General features: G+C 46.4%; 1 protein-coding gene across 1 annotated transcript in view; it reads right to left on the bottom strand.

Moving 5' to 3' along the window:
• The window catches only part of LOC119379583 (nose resistant to fluoxetine protein 6), a 274,495-nt gene that overhangs the window by 114,698 nt on the left and 139,375 nt on the right, over positions 1-20,422 (bottom strand). The window contains exon 2 of the mRNA XM_037648887.2: positions 4,929-5,158. Within this exon, the coding sequence (XP_037504815.1) occupies positions 4,929-5,158 (230 nt within the window). The remainder of the gene's footprint in view (positions 1-4,928; positions 5,159-20,422) is intronic.

Raw genomic sequence — 20,422 nt, 5'->3', positions numbered from 1 at the left:
CAAGTTGTCGAGGACTCAAACATTCCGGCCGGATCCAACGTAACGAGAGATACAGGATAGCACAAGTCTACAACCATAATGTGCGCAAAAGGGCACGGAACGAGCTCCAGCAGCCTGATGTGATCAGACAACGAGGGTTCCCAGTGTTGACAGGGCAGGCAGGAAGCCACCCCTTTGTCCACACTAGTAGGCACACCAAGACAAAGAAGAGAGACTTCGGACTCCGAGGTCATACGCTGGCATGTAGAAGTTCAGATGAATGGTTGTAAGACCGGCTTGGCCAGTTGGCTGGGACCCACCGCATATCCCACAGAACACATGTGTGTGTGTGTGTGTGTTTTTTTAAGTTTGAAGTTTATTCATCATTGAAGCATACATCTTTATCCAGTGGTTTAATGGGAAGGGGTGGCGAAAAGGCAACTAAATGCTTGACAATGCGCCGATCCCCGCCCAGGCCAATATAACACAACACTCAGTATGCCTCTAGAGCATGAACACAAATTCAATACAGTGAAAATACAATAGTTACAGATTTGTAAAAAAAAAAGAGATACAGCGAAAATAAAGAGAGTGTAGAGGAAGAAAGGAAAATAAATTTTTAGACACTTATACATGCACTCATTACACACACACAAAAAAAACTTTAATAATACAGTCGTACTTTTGAACAGTTAACAAGTGACAGGTCGCGAAGTGAACAGGACCGTGGCTGGCTTGCACAAATTTAAGGGGCATTACATTTCCTAGACAGCACACGAGATGCTCAATCTTACAAAGAAGAACAAAACAGACGTATCATGTTTGAAGCGAGAGTAGATAAGCGTGTATCGTTTTTTTTTTTTTTTGAAAGCTGTTGTCGAACGACTTTCGTTCACTATGCTGACAACCATGCTGTTTGAATTTAGAAATGAAGGAATGAGGTGTGCTAACTTTTGCTTGCCGTAGTTCGTCCTAATCCTCTCACTGTAATAGGTGGTTTTTCTAAAGCTATACGTTTGTAGTTTCCGGGAGTAAGCATCCCTAAATTGATCTGCGTTCGTTTTTTATTTGATTATAGATGTCTGTCGCGAGCTTTTTATAAAATATGTTTTCAAATTTTTGGATTCCGTGCTTATGAAAAAGTGGAGCAGAAGGCGTTCGACGGGGAACATTTTGAATGATACGTAGCATTCTTTTTTGCAGTTTGTCAAGACCAATTTTATTTGTTTTTGTTGTAGAGCCCCAGATTAGCACGCAGTAATGTATGCGCGAATAAACCAGAATGTAGTAAAGCTGCTTTGTCACCCAGAGAGGCAGTAAGCATCTTAGTTTTCCAATTACACCAATGGATCGTGATACCTGGGTACGAAGTTTATCTATGTGATTGGACCAATTCAGCGTTTCGTGAAAAATGACGCCTAGGAACTTTTGAGTCTGAACACGCTCAATCAAAACTCCTGTAAATGCGAGCTGCGTGTTATGGAAAAATAAAACGGTTTCACGGGTGAAAAATAATGTACTTTGTTTTCTTAATATTTAATTCTAACTGATTTGTTTGCAACCATAGAGACAAATTGTCAAGCCACAAGTTTGCTTGTTTTTCGATATTAGACACATCTTCACCGGAAAAAAATACATTAGTTTCGTCTGCGTACAATACAATGTCTGGTGTTAAAGGTACATTTACGATATCATTAATATAGAAGAGAAACAGAAGCTGTCCAAGCATGGAGCCATGTGGGGCGCCGTAGTTTATCTTGCCCATTTGAGACTTTGAGTGTTTCATATCCTGTATATTGATATCGATTTGAAAGGTAACTTTTTATTAAATTAAGAGACGAGCCTCTTATACCGTATTCATTAAGTTTTTGTAGAAGAATTTCATGCTTGATAGAATCAAACGCTTTCTTAAAATCAAGAAATATTCCTATTGTGTGTAGTTTTTGCTCAAAGTTGTGAATTATTTTATCTTTCTGTTATCATCTAGTTGAGCACCGTTTCAGAGGACAGCACCATCGGTTAGTTCAAATTGCTTCAACTTTTTTGCGCTGAAGTACATGCATGGGGATGAAGAGAAACTGCTGAAGTAGATTACTTATAGACTCCAGCATGCAAGTAAAGGTTGCGGAAACCCAGAGACCAAATTCACAGAGCTCGTGGTCCGTAAGTGCTCTTTCCCATTGACAATAACCAACCCGCGCGAGAGCTTTTCGCAATAGTAGACCCTATTCAACCATTTTTTGTGCACTTGTAGGACATGCGTTGACTTGAACCACCTTCCTTCCTCCATCGCTCACATTACCCGTATTCGCACATCTTTAAACCAGTTGTGCCGTGCTTTTTGTCGACTTTTAATGCATATATTTTCGTTTATTTAGCCACCTCTCCCTGCAATGCATTTGGACCTTGATGTCGATAGAAATAAGCAAACTGGTAACTGATGAGACATCGTTCGTAATGGGTAGTCCCGCTGGGCCAGTTCTACCGGCGAAAAAAAAAAAACGATATGGTATTCAAGCTAATATTGGCTTTTCTAAAGAATACGCTCGAAATAAAAAAGAAATTGAAAAAAAAATATATTAAAAAGAGAAGGAAAGGGAGATTGCAACATCAGAAGTGTTGTGTGCGTAATAAGAAAACCTAAGTTAGACGAAATCATTCCTGAGGCTTCCACTACTGTCCCTTGTAACAAACTGCGCCATTTCGGCGTGCGTAATATGAAAAAAGTAGAAGGTTGAACATACAAATTCACAATAATCTGAACGATTGAATATGGTAATAAATAAATATTATCAGGTATGAAATATATTTCATTGCTTGAATTCCTCTCAGTTTTCTCGTTGAAATGGTGAAAAGGAGAGGTTGGCGCCTTTACTCGGACACCGGCTACCCCTCGTTGCCTAGCAAACTAAAAAAAAAACTACGGGGGAGGCTTAGGACTTTCCAAGAATGTGAAGGCCAAAGCCTGGCTGACCCCTTAGCGATGCGGAATGAAGCTCTGGGCTCACGCGGTGACATATAGGCACCGTGCAGTGGAGTTTTCGAAAGCCAACAGGAGCGCAAGAACCTACAGCCAAGCGAGCAGAAGCAGCCGTAATTGGTCCCGGCCTCGACTAGAACGAACGCAACTCGCGCGCCTCCTCCCGTCTAGACCGTGCATGCTCGACAGATTCATCGCCGCAGGACCGGTGTGAACATAGGCGTGCGCAGGGTGCCCCTTCGGGGGAGGGGGAGGCGAAGGTTCATCGCGGCGCCCCCGTGCCTATTAAGTCAATTTATGGGGCAGACTTTGCGCCCCCCTCTTAGGTGACTAGGTGGGGCGGCCGCCTCACCTAGTTTTCTTGGCTGGGCTTGAACCCCCCCGCTCCGAAGGTGAGTGTCTTAACTACTGAGCTACACACCCACCCTTGTAGAATGTGCATGTATCTGACCTATATGAATGTGTTCCACTCTCGATGCAAAACAAATGTAGAAAGAGAACACTTTCTATGAAGGTTCTGTTGAATTTCGTGGTAGTGGAATAAGAGCCCCTTTCAGGACAACGTGCAAAGCAGACACGGAGGACTGTACACATCAGAAAAATTTAGACTTTGCGAAAATTTAAAGACAAGCTCGCGTTTCGGTGGTCTCGGGATGCGCCTTCTGAGGGGAACGTTCGAGACGCTGACGAACGCCAAAAAAAAAGTAATGAAACACGCCATGCCGTTGAGATCCTGAAAGAACGTTTTAGGGGCAGCCGCAACCTACAGTGAAAGTCTACGCTTATGCATCACTTAGACAACTCCCAAAGGAGATTCTGCGTGCAATTTTTTTTTTTTGGTCTTGGGATTATCACTGCAATCTGACTGAATGGGGCTCTTCCTACATCATGTTCGACTAATAAGACGCCTTGTTTGGCAAGTTGGTGCAGTGATGTTCGGAGAGTATAGAGATAAAGAAAAATAAGCGCAAACTAAGACAAAAAGGAGTGGAACGATTGCAGGTGCTCAGTCAGGCCATGTCACGTTACCTTTCTTTCCCTTGTCCTTACTTGCGCTTGTTTTCTTTTTTTTATGCCGACTCCCGCCTTAACCTCCAGAAAAAAAGAACAGAAAGCATCGGTGTTGGGAAATCGGGAATCCAGATTACTGTGCCATTGGGAGGCAAGGGCACGGTCCCCGATTTGCTGCCGTTCTGACTTTTGCACTATCGACTTTTGTGATTGGCCTCTCCGAGGCACGCAGACCACCACGAAGTCTTATTACGTGCAAGAAATTTCATCTGCGTCCAGAGCCTGGCGATTATAATTGATGATGCCTGTAGATCTTATGACGCTGCAGGCACCTCAAATGAATAACGGCGTATAGACGTACGGTAAAAGTACCGGATAAACTAAAATTTTACGCAGAAAGCAAGAAAGTTTAGTGTTTTCTTGGTTACAAGCATTGTGATACGCGATTTACTACTGCCAAATTTTGACTGAACGAAGCAACCATCGGCACTTCTCTTTCCTGAGTTACGTGTCCTTCTAGTTCGGGAGTGGAAAAATGTCATGTGTTCACCACTTTCCCGGGCCAAATCTCGAAACCCTTCAGTAAGTTGTGCGCGATTGTGACATCGAAACGCCTTGCCTTTGCTAAAATAACTGACGTCTGCAATTCAGTCGTCAATGAAAAAAGAAAGCAAGTGGTGAGTTTTAAGCGAATCGGCATTAATTCCGACTTGATGTCGAGGGAGAAAAAAAGGACTATTCTCACGCGCTCGTTCGAAGTTCATGTCACGATTGCAGGAGACATTGGTACGATCAGACAAGAGGAGTCCATTCGGAGCTTGATTGTTCCTCGCACTTATTAGTTAGCGCCAATATACAGCAAGTTCTTCACCTAACTACGCGTTCTTTCTTTATTATATCGCGTGTTTCTTTCTCTTTCTTTTTGCCATTCCGCTGCAGCCTCCCTGTGTATAAGTACCTTGGTTCTGGTGATGTTGTTGAAGAGCTGGACCTGGTCGTGAAGCGTGTAGTAGCGCGGCCGCTTCGGTATGGGCGGCCGCAGCTCGACCGTGCAGTAGCGGCCCGTGAACCGGGGCTCCTCCGCCGGCGAGTCTCGGGCCTCGATGGCCACGCATTGGTCGTACGAGCCGAAGGCCGTCAGCGTGCCCGTCAGGATGCCACCCGCAGGCTTGCCCGCCGCATCCAAGACTGGAAAAAGAAAGGAAAAGGACTTCGTTCAACTATACGGCGAGGACTCGCAATTGACGACACCTCTGCGCGCACTGAGAGAACACTTTAAAAAAATGAAAGAGTAATAAACTTTTGATTGAATACACCCCGCGTACCAGAATGTCAGCAGTTCCTGACAGATCACGCATGAAACAAAAATTATAGCGTGTTGTCACTGACGGTTTCAAGCTCTGTACTGTATAGCCCAACTACTGTATAGCCCAACTGAACGACGACCCGAACAGTCGTCTCAACGGAAGTCTATCAAGGATTTATTGAATTTTTTTCCAGAGTAGTAGCTTGTTAGACAGACTAGTATAATGCTCCCGTTCCTCACCTTCCTCTTTTTATTGTATGTGTGTGTTCACGTCCGTTTCTTCTCACCGCTTTTCTTTTTTTCTTTCCTCATCTCTTTCCCACTAGTGTAAGGTAGCACACCAGATGTATTTCCGGTTAACCTCCCTGCCACTCCCTCTCGTATCTCTCTCTGTCACCCAAATATAGAACAAACGAGATCAAACCTGCGGGTGACCGGTTATAGCTAAAGCGTGCGTGCAGCGAATTGTCGGCCAAGTGGCCGAAGCTGCGCCAAAAATTATTGCTGTCACCGTGCGTGACTCTCTATGCCTGCTGATGCCTTGTGACTGAGCCACGTTGTGAGAGCGGTGTGTTTACACCATAGGTGCTTTTTTTAGATGCGAAGCATCTTATGGCGGAGTTCAAACCGGTGGTGTGCGGCGTGACCACCCTCACTGCGCATGCGCAAACCCTCTCCACACACCTCCTCTCCCCTCCCCCTCTCCTCTCCCCCTCTCCCCCTCTCTACTCCTTTCCTGCTATCCCCTCTCCGCTCCCCCTCTACACTACCCCTCTGAAACGCGGGCTCGACATGCCGAAACGCTGCTTCCCATCGCCTCATGGTGATGTGATTTTTTTTTCATCCCTTTCTTTTCTTTCTCTCTCTTTCTTCCTCCCATAAACAGTCAGCCCATGGACTACCTAGTAGAAACCCTGGCTCCAAGTGACAGACAATGAAAAATTCGAAAGTGTTGTGTGACTACACCTCAATGTTACTCTGTATGAACGCGAGCATCGGACGCGTTGTTCGAAGGTCGCCGGTTCGGTCCCCGCCGGCACCAAGTTATCTTTTCGTCCACTCTACTTTCTTCAGATTTACATCATAATTACTACAAATAACGTCCCCTATACTTTCCTTGGCTTTCTTGTACGTTAGTTCTAATTAATCTGCATGGCCACCCAGCAGATCAATTGTGAATAGACTCCAAAATTACAGTCATTGCAAATAACTACGTGGCCATTTTTTGTAATTTCTTTCTTGCCGAGAGACGCAAGCGACACCAAGTCAGCTTGCGTCCGAAAAAAAAAGATATTGACGAAAAGTAAATGCAACCTGATACCTTTCCCGATCGGCCCTGTACAATACAGAACGCGGGCAGCGTTTCCTAGACGTTCTGTTGGTTGCGCACGAGGGTTTTTCCCGTGCTCGCTACCTTTTCCACTGAGCGACAGACTGCCTGCAAACTGTGGACTCCTCAGTTTGAAACGAGCAGACGGGAAAGCCCAAGTTATCCATAGTGTAAGCCCAAGTGTAAGCCGAACCCAAGTTATCCATAGTGTAAGCAATCGGCGGAGCCTGTGCGAAGCGTTAGGAACCATAACGGTATTTTGAACAGTTGCCACACGGCCTTGCTTCTCGGCGAAAAAAAAAAAAAAAAAACAAAAGCAAGTGTAAATACATCGCACCTCAAGACTTGCGTATACGCTAAGATTTAACACGCATCATTGCGTATCCTATATGCTGCAGCTTGGCGCGTATTTCTGTCGTACTCAGTGGTCGAGGAAAGCGCGAAGGAGCTATAACTCAGCGAAATCGTAATAACAGCACTCCGCAACATATGGAAAATGGAGGTTATTGAAAAGTCTTCACTAAAGGCAAGTTCGTCATGGTTGGCATCGACCGCACATATTGTTTTTCTTTAATATGCGTATCATTGTAATAGCGAAACAGCACACAGCAAGAGTTATGTAATGCGTAAAAGGTGCACGAACGCGGGCATCATAACGTATAACGTATGAGTAACATAACGTGTATATATATATATATATATATATATATATATATATACTGGCCGGCCAAAGGCGTGAATGATACAAGGAATGACGGCCGCATAGAAGAACCTCCAGTAACTACGTGCTCGGTTCAGATTTCTGCAGCGAACAATACACTTGCATGCGCTTTCATAAGCGCCAAAAAGAAGGAAAAGGCATATATTACACTGTGTACGGACACATCAGTATGTCGTTCACGGCAAGAAATAACTGAGAGAACAAAAAACGCGACTCGGAGCTGGATTCACTTACACCGTGTGTCGTAACTCGAGACTATACCGCGGTCTGTTAACAGATGATTTAAGTCGGACGCAGCGCCCCAGCGTATCGATAAACAATAAGTATCAAAGCGTTGCGCCACGGTATTACTGTTTGAATGTTCAGCGTAACGCATTATGAAAACGGGACGGAGGGCACTGAATCAGTCAGAGGTGTGAAGGGAATATTGAGTCTCCGAGGGCAAAGGAGATCGAGTAGATGCCACATATCTACATAGTTATGCCTTCATTTTAGTTGATATCGAGTAGTCCTATACTACGTAGGCTGTTCCCTTCGAACGGCGTCAATAACACGGATGCAACGTATATGAAAGAGACGCTTAAAAAGTGCTGCTGTACATTCGCTCGGGGTCCAATTTCGTCGATCTTTCTTTACAGTTTAAGAAAATTCGCGCCCATCTCATTTCCCCATCAGCGCATCGTCTCTTTCTCTGCGTTTTTTGAAGTGCAAAGGTTTTTAATTTTCTCCGTTGGAGCCTGAATGCTGGAAGGTGACACAGTCGAAAAATAGTTACCTCAAGCACAGGTTGCTTGACACGCTTAGCTCAGGTGACAGCAGAAACATTCAGCCTCGTCGCACTTACCGAAATCATAGCGCAAAATGCAGACAGCGAAATGGCGTCGTTGTGTCCTCTACACCGACTGGCAGTTATTCCAGGGAGGCAGTATACGCACCATATCAAGGAGTAAGAAACGAAGAGTTCCGCGCAGTGGGTAGGCTTACTTGTGAAAATTTGTTTTGCTTGGATATATAGGCAGGGCAGTCGCTTTTTCTAGTGCGCAAACGAGTTAAAAAAAGCTCCACGCGTAATCTAGTCTACCTAACTTTCTTTGTTTGTTTGTTTTTAGGCGTGCTCCTACAATCTTAAAGGGAAGCTGAAGCACTTTTTCTAAAAAGGTTACTTTGGAGTGTTTCAGGACAGTTCGATCCTTGCTGAATTCGAAAAGCAATGTGAGAGTTCTCAAAAGTGAACGCAAATAGCACTTTTTGGCAAAAAAAAAACAGAGGCTGTAGCCGCAGGGCTTCTTGAGATGCTGAGCGTTACATAAACAGGGCTTTCGCAGATAGTTCGGATCAGTGAGCAGCGGAAACCTTCCGTCGGAGTGCAGCCCGGCTCCGCCAAAAGAACCGAAGATGACGTGTAGGTTTCCACGCCCACACTCTCGGCGGGCTGGGCTCGCGTGGACGGAGCAAGACAAAGTGTTCTTTCGCGTATTCTAAAGCTCCTGCGGCAACAACCGCGAAAAAAATTACGCCATCGTCGACAATAACGTCGGTCCTTGCTAACCATGAAGTTTTATCGAATTCTAAAATCTCTTCAGCTCCCTTTAAGCAATGAAGTCGTGCATGCTCACACAACCAGTGATAACTCGAAAGTTAATCTTTGGAGGGAAGCTGAAGCGGTTTTAGAATTCGGTAAAACTTCATGGTTAACAAGCACCGACATTGTTGTCGACCATGTAATTTTTTCCGCGGTTGTTGTAGCAGGAGCTTTGCAATACGCTTAAGAAAAGTTTTTCTTGCTCCGCCCACGCGAACGCGCCGAAAGTGTGGGCGTGGAAACGTATCTCATCTTCGGTTCCTTTGGCGGGGCCGCGCTCCACTCCGACGGGAGGTTCCCGCCGCTCACTGATCCGAACTGCGAAAGCGCTGTTTATGCACAGGAGGTTCAAGTAGGTATAGAGAAGCTGAAAGTTCTGCAGCTGGATTACAGCATCTGCCATAACGCCAAACAGCCGAACGCAACTTGAAAAAGCGTCTCTCGTATCTTCAACAGTGGCCTCCGTGAATATAGCTCCGGCTGGGTGCCATTGCCGGAGCGCATCGCAGAGGCCACGTATCGACAGTGCTGCTGTCGCAGATCATGCGACATACCGAAGATGACGTCACCGCGTTCGCTCAGCATCTCAAGAAGCCCTGCGGCCGCAGTGGCTGTTTTTTTTTTTTTGCCTAAAATACTATTTGCGTTCGCTTTTTAGAATCTCACATCGGTTTTCGAATTCAGCAGGGATGAAGCTCTCATTACACACTCCAAAGTATTTTTTTAATTGCTTCAGCTTCCCTTTAAATACATTCCGCGGCTAATAGTAGATCTAGATACCGCAGTATTACCATTCTTAATTTATGTTGTATTGTTTGATCGTGTGTTGTGGCGGCCGCATTTCGATGGGAGCGAGATGTGAAAACACAGGTGTACTTTGATTTAGGTGCACGTTGACGAAGCCCAGGTGCTCGAAATTAATCCAATGTCTCCGACTACCTCGTGCTTCATAATTATATCGTGGCTGTGGCACGTAAAACTCCAGAAATTATTATCATTAAATAAAATTTTATCATCCCCCCTCCCCTCCGCCTCCGCAACCTGTTCTCCGTGATTCATATTCTTCTAACCTACAGACGGCAGGTTCGTCCTCACACGGTCAATCTTTATTTATTTATTTATTTAACACGAAAGTTTCTTATGCCCGGGTCCACCACGGCTCCACTGACGTATTTCCGTCACGGATATGACGTTATAAAATATAAATACCAACAGCTTCAAAGAAATAGTTCCGTCACCGGGAGTCGAACTTACGACCCCTCGCTCCGCAGCACGCGGCGCGAAACGATTCCGCTACACACGGCACATTCTTTGCCATGATAACGGCGAGCTATTTATATACTCCATTTGCCGGTGGCGGTAGTCAGATATCGGTGGTACATCAGCGTGTTGTTATTACTAGCGAGATGGCGCGAAGGGCTCGAAGAGCGTAGGGTGCCTTGATGCGCGTTTTGTCCGCACACTAGAAGAGCGCGCTTTAAAGGTCGTCGCCCCACGTAGATGAGCACGCGCCTCTACAGGGCGTGGTCGCTCGTGCGCGCGCTTATCTCGTGATGGCGGTGGTTTGTACGTCTTGTGCTCTCACCGCAAGTTTGCGTTGGGAGCAGGAAGGTCACTTCGCTCACTGTAGCGGCCGCTTTTGCGAAAGCAGCGTGCTGCTCACACAGAAATAAGTCACAGCTATGAAAGTTCGCGCTCATCCTGTGTATGTTCGTTCCGTGCGTCCTTTCTGCTTGAGGAGCGCGTTGCAAGTTTCGAGCTGCTTGCCGTTCTTCGCGTGACATTACAATTTGTTGCTGTAGCATTCATTTCTTCGCGCTTGGGGCGAAAGAATGCCCAACAAACGCTCAGCTACGTCTGTGAAGACACGTTTCACTTTCGTGTTATACCGATTCCTATGACAGAGGGATCAGCCATTTATTTATTTATTTATTTATTTATTTATTTATTTATTTATTTATTTATTTATTTATTTATATAGAGGAAAGATCGGCTATCTTCTCTGGGGATGGTTACAGCGCTTTACGCGGAAATGAGGAAGAATATACTGGAAATAAAAACAAGTATCAAGTTGACGAAGACAGGTGCACTTTCATAGGTAACACAATTCATATGAGAGGCTACATTACACGCAACGCAAATGCTCCCATGAACTCGTCAAACGAACATCGTTCTCAACCAATCCGAAATAAGTACGTATGGCAGCGGTAAACTCAAGGTCGATATTAGCTCCATAACAATATGTATTGTTTTATGAAATCGCACGCATACTACTCGTAGTCAAAGAGAGAAAAAAGAAAAGAGGGCGGATGGAACGCGCGAGACGGCGAAGTATATACAACGCTAACACGGCTACCATGAAAAGGACGTTTCACTCACCTTTCGCAAGTCGCGCTTGAATTAAACGCCTTACATCAGCTCTTATGTAGACAGAGTATAATAAGAGTCACTACACCCTTCTCGAGATAAAGGTTGGGTTCTTCGGCGTCCTCCCGGGATATTCTACGCTGTACCGCTTGTTGCGAGTCGTCCTTATCGGGAGCATCAGCTGCCTTGCCTGACGTGATGATATTTTAGTTTTTCGCAAGCTGATTGCGTGTCTGACACCGTTAGCGGCAGGAGCAATAATTACTTCGCAGATAACGAAAACGTCCCGAGAACACGTCTGTAGAATTGACTACGTTAGGTGTCATGCCATGGGGAAAAAAAAATAAAGAAAGAATACAGCGAGCAGAGATGCTAAGCTGTGCCCGTTCAGGACATCCGAGATAAGACGTCAACGCCGACGAGATGGTGGGTGGCCTTGGGAGAGAATGAATCGATGTCAGCCTGTAGGATAAGGAAGACATTGCACGCGCGCCTTGGCGCCCCCTGACTATTGTGCTCATTTTAACGAGGTTCTCGAATGGCGGCGCCCTGTTACATTGAAATTGTTAGCTTCACTCTGCCGGGGCCGAGGCTAACGACCTCGTTAGTCGAGATTTGTGTGTGCCTGGTTGGGATCGTTCGCATGTCTTTCGTTGTTGTTGATCCTTTTTTATGGGTGGCTGATCGAGTGATATGCGCAAAAACAAACGCTAGTGATACGTCCGGTCTTCATTAGACAGTTTCAGCTCAGCGTGGATTTGTATACGGTTCGCTCCGCTAAGTCACTGCTGAGGAATTCGTTGTTTTAAAGGAGACTTGCAGTCAGCGTCACTTGACAGCGAAGAAGCCCGTTTCCTCGTAACCTCTAATCTTTCTACGTCCCTCTCCCCATACCACATGTGTGGGGTAGCAAACCGCATTTTTTTGTTCTCGCTAACTTTCCTATCATTCCTTTGATTTCTTGCTATCTCTCTCTCAGCGGTATCCATGCATAGTGGTCTGCTCAGTTATCTACGCTATTATAATAGCGTATCGATCCCCGGATTACTAATTGGGGTAACATATGATAGCAGTAACTAAAATTTTGGCGTCCGAAGTGCACCGGTGTTTATCGCTTTGACGCAAATGAACTCGGTCGAGAAAATTTTGTTGCGCTTTCTTGTGATAAAAAGCAGAATTCGCGGGGAAACACCTTTTTCTTTTCGTTTTTTTTTCTTTTTTTGCATTTCTTGCGCTTGCGCGCCATATAAAGAAATGTGTTTCCAGAGGAGATATTCTTAGTTTGTTATGACGGCATGCGCACGCAGGCCATTGCCATTACGCATACGTACGAGCCATAACTGGTCGTGGGACGCCTTTAGTCAATACAATGCGCATCACAAGACGCGAGCGCTTCCGAACTGTGACAGTGTAACGACATGAAAAGCGTGCCAGAGAATACTCGATCTTGCTTAGGTCATGCACGTTCGTGGCTGTTCATGTTGCATTCATATCCTAGAGAGAGAGAGAGAGAGAGCAGGAGGAGGAAGGAAGAAAAGGCAGGGAGCTCCACCAGACGCGTGTCCGGTTTGCTATCCTTTCCCCCCGGTGTAGAAAGAAAGAAAAGCCAGAAAAGGTAGGAACGTTAAGCAGACGCAGGTCCGTTTTCCTAGTCTATGACAGACGATGATGTATGTGCTGAAAAGCACTGTCTTCACGGCACGCGAACTGGCGTTTCTCCTTATTGGTACAGCACTGCATGCTGATATCGCATATACTGGTGCATACCTCCTACGGGGTAACACGCCACACTTTGCTTCACAGATTCAATGTGGTAACTCTGCATACAACAAAGTTACTACAATCCCATTATCACTGGCATTCGGCTGCTGCCACTAGGCACCCGGCTACACTCGAGAGACGTCGTGGAGTGTTGCAACCGGTAGCGCCATCTCTTCAACTTTTCGAGAACTACAAGCGCTATAAACGTGCGTGATTGCATTCGGCGAGACTTGCTTCGTGTTGCAGGCGTAATAAGACGCGCCACCATTCGACACTCAATCGAGAACTAACGTCAAAGCGGTCGAAAACTATTAGTAAAGTAAGAGAGAGTGAGTAAACAAAGATGTAAATGCAGGATTTTCCTCGTGAACGTCGTAGGATCACAGACCGGCGATTTGTCCCGCGTCTCTTAACGGATAACAAGAGCGCCAACTCGGCTCTCGATTGCTAGCGGTCGGGTTCTTTCAGACGGATTCCTTATCGGTCAAGAAACCCGCAACCCGAATCGAAGTACATCATGCGCTACACGGGCGACCCGAACGTAGTACATACGCGGTCGTGCACGGATCGGAGAACAATGACTGAGGCGCGGTTATCGACGGGGCTAGTGCTTAACTTCGTCCATTCCTGCGCGTCTAGTATCCCAATCACCTCGGGGCATACAAGCTCGTCTGTTATTCTCAGTCTTCTCACTGAAGTGACGCTTTCTTTTTTTTTTTTTTTTTTCCCCAGTTCTCCTCTTTTGTTTTCATCCTCGTCGCTTGTTCCACGGGATCCTCCCTCGTCGTGTATATCGACTTCGTGATAGGAATTTATGCTTCTCGACGGACACCTCACCGCGTACCACGCCGTTTCCGGCCCGCCTTCCTTTGTTTCCATGCCAACGTGATCTTCCGTTGTGAAGGGGGTGCGTCGGGCGGAGGGGCTGCTGTATGAGGGAGAGTCCCGTCGCAGGGAAATGAAGCACGGCGTCCCGAGAGAGATATGACATTGCTCGAATCGCATTTGCGCCGTGTCCCGTTCATATCCGGCCCTGTCCAAAGGCATCACGTTGAAAGAGGAAAGCTATCAGAATGCGTCGTCGTACGGCTATAGGCAGCGCACGGCACGCGTCGCGTCATTCGCCACTTTGTCGAACTTTGATGTCGCATGCATGTGCTGTGCCGATATGTATGTATGTATGTATGTATGTATGTATGTATGTATGTATGTATGTATGTATGTATGTATGTATGTATGTATGTATGTATGTATGTATGTATGTATGTATGTATGTATGTATGTATGTATGTATGTATGTATGTATGTATGTATGTACGTATGTATGTATGTATGCTATAACTGCGTAGCCTAACGTGATAAGGGCACGCGTGCTCTCTGAGAGCGCGCGTGCAGTTATCCCGCAAAATATATCTCTTCTGCGTTCGATACCGAGTGCTATGCGACCGATACGCCATTTATTCGTTGTCGTAACTTTTCCCTGGCTGACGATGTCCAGCGTCGCTGCTTCTAAAAAAGAAAAAAAAAAGTGTACGCAAAGAAGAAGATGAATCAAAGAAATACTCGACAACAATATCATCACCAGGAGCAAGTACGTAAGGCGACAATAAATTTCTCCGAGCGAGCCATCTCGGAAACTCGGCGCTGCGCACTATGAAAACCGACAGCAAGGAAACTCACATGTGCGGCTCCGAGAAAAAAGAAATGCTCTGCTATTTCTCAAGAAAGAAGGAACTGCCTCTGAGCTAGAGCAGCCGCTCCTTTCTATTGTCCTCTCTAGAACAGTGCACTACTGCAGCGGATATCTCCGAAGGGCAGAAGTGTAGTATCTCCGAAGGCCATGGGGGAGAAACGCCCGCCTGATACGGTGACATGTCCGTTGAAGAAAGGATCCGTGTTGCGGAGAAGGCGCGAGGCTTACGTATAAAAAAACTATACTTGGCTTTGACACGCTTCCCGTTCCAGAACTATAAACTCTCCTTGTGTGCGTGCGTGCCTCCGTGCTATGAATTTTCTTTCTCTTCGTATTCTCTTTTCCAGTGCAGATTAACCAACCTTCACTCACACTGGTTGACCATCCTGCAACAACCGAATCAATGCTCTCTCTATGTATTTCGCTATCATTCCAGAGTCAGGCCTCGAGCTGTCTCAGTTTTTGTATCTTTGGAACTTCTCGCCTTCATGCCCGTGCGAGGCCACTGACGCCCTGATTTCAATAAATGCCACCGGCTAAGCATGGCAGTTCCCTTTGAAAAAGAGAGACGAAGCAGGGACAGGCAAACGCATTAAGCAGACCTTGTTTTACTGGCTATCCTAAACGCACAGGGATATAGGTATAGAGTGGAAAGAACGAAAAAAAGGCGCGAAATAATTATTATTTCGCGCGCATAGTGTAACACATAATGCGCTTGCATTAAGCGCTCTCGCGAACTAGATGAAAATCACCCTTTATACAACACTAGTAGGTTCTTGAACTGAATACATGTGAGTACTACATGCCTCCAGAATCGGTATGAGGCAGCGTTGAGCCGTCTAAACGCGCTGAGAGAACAATTTTGGACTTCGAAGCAGTGAGAATGGAGGAGCTGCAAGGTGAGAGTTGCGCGGTGACGTCGGGGTTGTTGCTGACCACTGGAGCCTGGTCCACAAGCGCGCGTCACCGAAGGGCGTGTCACTGAAGAAGGAAACATTCAGGGACCTTATTGACAGAGCTTTTAGTTCATTAGCGCTCCTTGATATTGACCAGCCGGGTTCGCTAACGGCTCATTCAGGATCGGGATTGGCTGATAGATTACCTTACGAGCAATTCTAGAGTAGGATGTTTTTTGTGAATACGGGCACAGATGTTTTCAACGGTCAGGGAGATCGAGACTGGCTGCTTCCGGTAGTCTTATCAAGTCCGATGGTGGTAAAGTTCAACAAAAAGCCCGTAAGAACGTGACGCTGGCGTGACGATGTAAGCCCGTAACGCACTCACCTTTCCCCTGTAAGCTGATTGGTCACTCAGCTTACAGGGGTAAGCTGACTGACCAGCTGCGTCGAGGCCACGCTTTCGACGCAGCTGCACGGAAGTACTCAGGAGAGAACCACGTGCCTTCGCGTGTTCTTCGTTTTTCCGCGAAAGAAATGACGCACTTGGGAGCTATATGCTCGGGGTACACCGGATCAAACAGGCGCCGCAGCAGTTTCGCATACTGACGCGAAACTCTCCCTGAGGCCTTACTTCTACGCAAAATGGCTAGTTGCTGGTTGTTCGCTACTCGCGAAGGATTTCATTTTCAGCGTGCCGCAAGGCAATAATTCAAGAACAAAAAGATAACTCCAGGAGTGTCGCATTTCATAAGATGTCACTTACGATGCACTTGAGAAAAGAGAACGGTTACGTCAAGACATATACGGCGGTGTGAATTTCGGGCGTTCCGACAGAAGCGATACCAGGCTGCAGGAAAAAAAAATTGGGGAGGGGCGAAGCGTGTAGAGAAGGGTGTTTCAGCTGCACTAACGTGAAACATGCGGAGGGGCGAAGCATGCAGTGTGCGCCAGTATTTGCCACAGCAAAATCACTGCTAATGGGCAATGAGAGACAGAAGAAAGATTAGACACAAAGACCCGCAGTCCGCTTTTAGTTAACGTGCACGCAGCAAATCTTTATTGTTCAACTGCGCAAAAGTGAAATCTCCCATCGGCACTACATTGCAGGTCGAGATCCAGCGCCTATATATGCGGGGTGGCCGGTGAATGGTTGTGTAGCGCGAGCAGTCGGTTTTTTTCAATCAAGAAAGTCGCTAGCAGACGCTGCCTGCGTCGGCGTTGTCTCTCGTGGGTGAGGGCGCGTTCTCGTTCCTTGCGAGCTGGTAGGTCAACGTTCATCGCAGGGAGAGCGTTTCCATAGTCAACGCGCGCCGCTCGCTCTCTCCGCACGGCGACCGCTGAGGCGGTGGCGCCCTCTCTTGCGCTCAAGCAAATGGACCGTCACGACAGCAGACAACCATGCACGCCGAGACGCCGAGACCCTAAGGTGCTTTTTTAGGGGCAAAGCACCTTAAACTTAAATAAATAATGCTTCATGCACGGCCAGTGCAATCATAAGTCGTGGCTCAACCTCTTGCCTTTATATATGCACGATTAATATGTAGAAGTGAGTAACGTTCCTTTGTTAATTGTGACCTAGCATAGCCGGCTCTAATGCAGCATCCCTTTCCGTATGTTGACCGTTCTTAAACGAACAAACAAAAGCTTACCTTGTCGTACGCTGGGCTAGCCTAAAAAAACTTGGAGGAGGCTTGAGCTTCGCCTTCAAGAGTAGAACGCGATAGCATAATCGGGCCCCGTGCGCATCGCCTTCTCACTTGCTAGCCTAGCTTCGGTTCTCAGTTCATGCCTTAGCAATGCCGTAAGGAAACGAACGACTGTCCACACAACGTTGCCCGTTTCAAACTATCCTAGAATGCCTACTGCAAGTACAGTTGTTCAGTGCCCACTACGCCATAATTGTTCCTTTTTCGAATAAGCGAAGGGCCCACTACGCGTCCATTAGACAACACGCGAACCTACGCAGCTGCTCACTTTGTTGATGCTTTTGCAGCTGATGATGATTAAATGTGTCTGACCGCTTTGTAAAGGGTGGGCCTTTAAATGCCAACTTGCTGCGCAATTCACATGTTTTGACGCCTGTCACGATTCTACGCTTCTGCCACGCAATATGACGTGCGTTAAGGAGACTCCTTCCACTACATGACATTCATATAGTGCTTTTTTTTCCGAAGCAGTTTCAAGCAATAGCGTGGCTCTGTGGTAGAACACCTGCTTGCCACGCATACAGCCTAGGTTCAAATCTCACTCGAACCAAAGAATTTTAATTATTTATTTTATTTGCATCTTTCTCAATTTTGGTCACGGACAAGATGATGATTTTTCGCTCACAACCAACGACACCGACACCGACGCCGACACCGGAATTTCTGTGAGACGAGCTCTTTAACACCACACCATCGCGTTAAAAAACTATTTGACTCATTCCAAGCATATACTACATGTTGTAGCCGGGGAGACGTATGCATGATACGCGCCATCCCTTTACTTGACGTGACTTCAGGACTCTTGCTATTCTAACAGATAACTGACATCAACTTATCTCTCATATCGCGTACATAGCCGCAAGGCTCCTGACAGCAGCACGAGTTCTTTTGCAGTATCTTTCTCATCTCACTTGGGAGCGCGCCGAACGGTTTAAGGCAATATGGTTGCCACAGGCCACGAACCGCATTCAGTTCGGCTCACCCATGTAACTGAAAAACGTCCGCAAAAGCAGTTACCATACTTCAGGAAAAAAAAATAAACGACACCAAACGGACGTGGGCATATGGAAACACATATACGCCAGGACGGACGCTGGGCTTCGGGCCTATTCGGCGCCGCTTATGTTTTCCTGGTTTCTGAAACGCCAACTGTATTGCTAAAATCGCGAAACGGCTAGCGCACTTATCATAACGTTGGCTCAGCGCCCCATATTTGTGTTGTCTACTCACGTGAAGCAGTATAGAGGCTACCGAACAGTAGTGATGTCCCGCTGATGCATACGTCAGAGCTTTATTTAATGTTGAACTAATACCCTCACGAGTCAGATACGGTAATGTGACATTCGCTTAGACCCAGAAGTCTTATGAATAAAAAAAAAGCTCAAGGCCTATTTTGAGCACGATAAAAGGGGAAACCGAGGAGTTTGGCCTTTGTTGGTCACAACAATATCAAGTCAGTAGAAATAGAAGTTGAAGACATCTATCACAGGGAACATTGTTCGCTATTTTATTGAAAAGTACCGATAATAAAGTAAGAAGGAATAAAGGACATCGTTGTCGGGAGCCGAACCTCTACGTTACTCGGCCAATGGCATACAGTGCTTACGAATCAAAAGCTGTGTGAATCTAGCCCCTGAAAGCTTCTCGATTCATATGCCGTACCAAATACACACTGCAGATCAGCACGAGTGACGCCACAGTGTAGATCTCAGGGTTAACTTACACAAGCTTGGTTATTCTGAGGTGCAGGGAAATATAAGTAAACGTTAGCGGTCCTTCGCATCTCGATCGCACTCAAGTGCATCAGGTGCGACCACGAATCGAACCCGCGACATCTTTTACAGCAGGAGACATCAAATGCGTTGAACTAGCGCGGCGTGTCTGATGCTGGAATTATGTGCACTAAACTTTCAGTTGATGTCCAGTGCTTCTTGTGTCAACTGTTCCCGTCACTTATTTATTTATTTGATTTGCATACATAGATACACAAGGACAGAGATAAAAGAGGGAGAGAGCAAGCTGGCAATTACTACCTAGAGGGGCACAACGCCTGCTGTTTCATCTTAGCGGGGAACAGACACTGGCGTAGCCAGGAGGGGGGGAGGGGGAGGGGGGAGTTTGGAGTGCAAGCTCCTCCGAATTTTTTTTTTTAATTTTGCATGTGTATATATACAGGCACACATACGAACACACGCACAAACATACATAAAGTATGGCTGAGCCCCCCCCCCCCCCCCCCGGTAAAGAATTCTGGCTACGCTATACTGTGAACAGACTATGCATTCTGAGACAGTGTTCAGCGTGAGCGGAATCCAGTGTGAGGATGAAATAAAACAAAGGAAAGATAGGGACAGAAAGAGAGACATTAAAGCACACAAGCAAAAACAGTTAATGTGGTCGTTAAGCCAGCCGGCTACAATCCGCTACGTGTGGTGCGCGAAAGATTGCGAAAGTCTACAGAGTTGGGCTATCCGCTCCTATTCTCCGTGCGATTTCATCCATCGCATAATGAATGAGTAAAGAGGAACGTACGAGGAGGCAGAGGCTAGCGCGAGCTCGTAAAGCGCTGCGTGAGCGCCACGTGCAGCATATCTTGATTTCGAAACGTTAAGACCCTTCGTGTTGAACAGCTCATAAAACTGTGCAACCTCCCTTCCTTTATACTCGAGCCCCCAACGTCTCAGCTATGTTGTTAGCTCCATGCGAAGTGGCTTAGTCGAAGGGACAAGAACAGAAAAAAAAAAGTAAGAGAAAAGCGACACTTTCGTGCGGCCGGAACCAACACATCTCGGAACGAACGAGGAAACGCGAGCAGCCCGAAACAAGTCGTAAAATTGCACACGCAAGGAGTTTGAGGCTGGCCGTGTTCTGAAAGGTCCAGGGTTAGAGACACTTGCCTGAAGTGCCGCCGTTCATGCACTGTTTATGTGACGCAAACAGTGGCAAGCCGTATGTATAAGGTGTGGCGAAACGAAGCCGCGTGGAAGGGAGTTGGCTAGTTTCACCGCCGACTGAAGTGTACGAATGCAAGAAAAAACAAAAACGCGCCTTTATGGAGAATTTTAGTATAGTGTACAATACTTGCCA

This window comes from Rhipicephalus sanguineus, chromosome 1, assembly GCF_013339695.2.
Source record: "Rhipicephalus sanguineus isolate Rsan-2018 chromosome 1, BIME_Rsan_1.4, whole genome shotgun sequence".
Lineage (NCBI taxonomy): Eukaryota > Metazoa > Arthropoda > Arachnida > Ixodida > Ixodidae > Rhipicephalus > Rhipicephalus sanguineus.
This window is presented reverse-complemented; position numbering and strand designations above follow the sequence as displayed.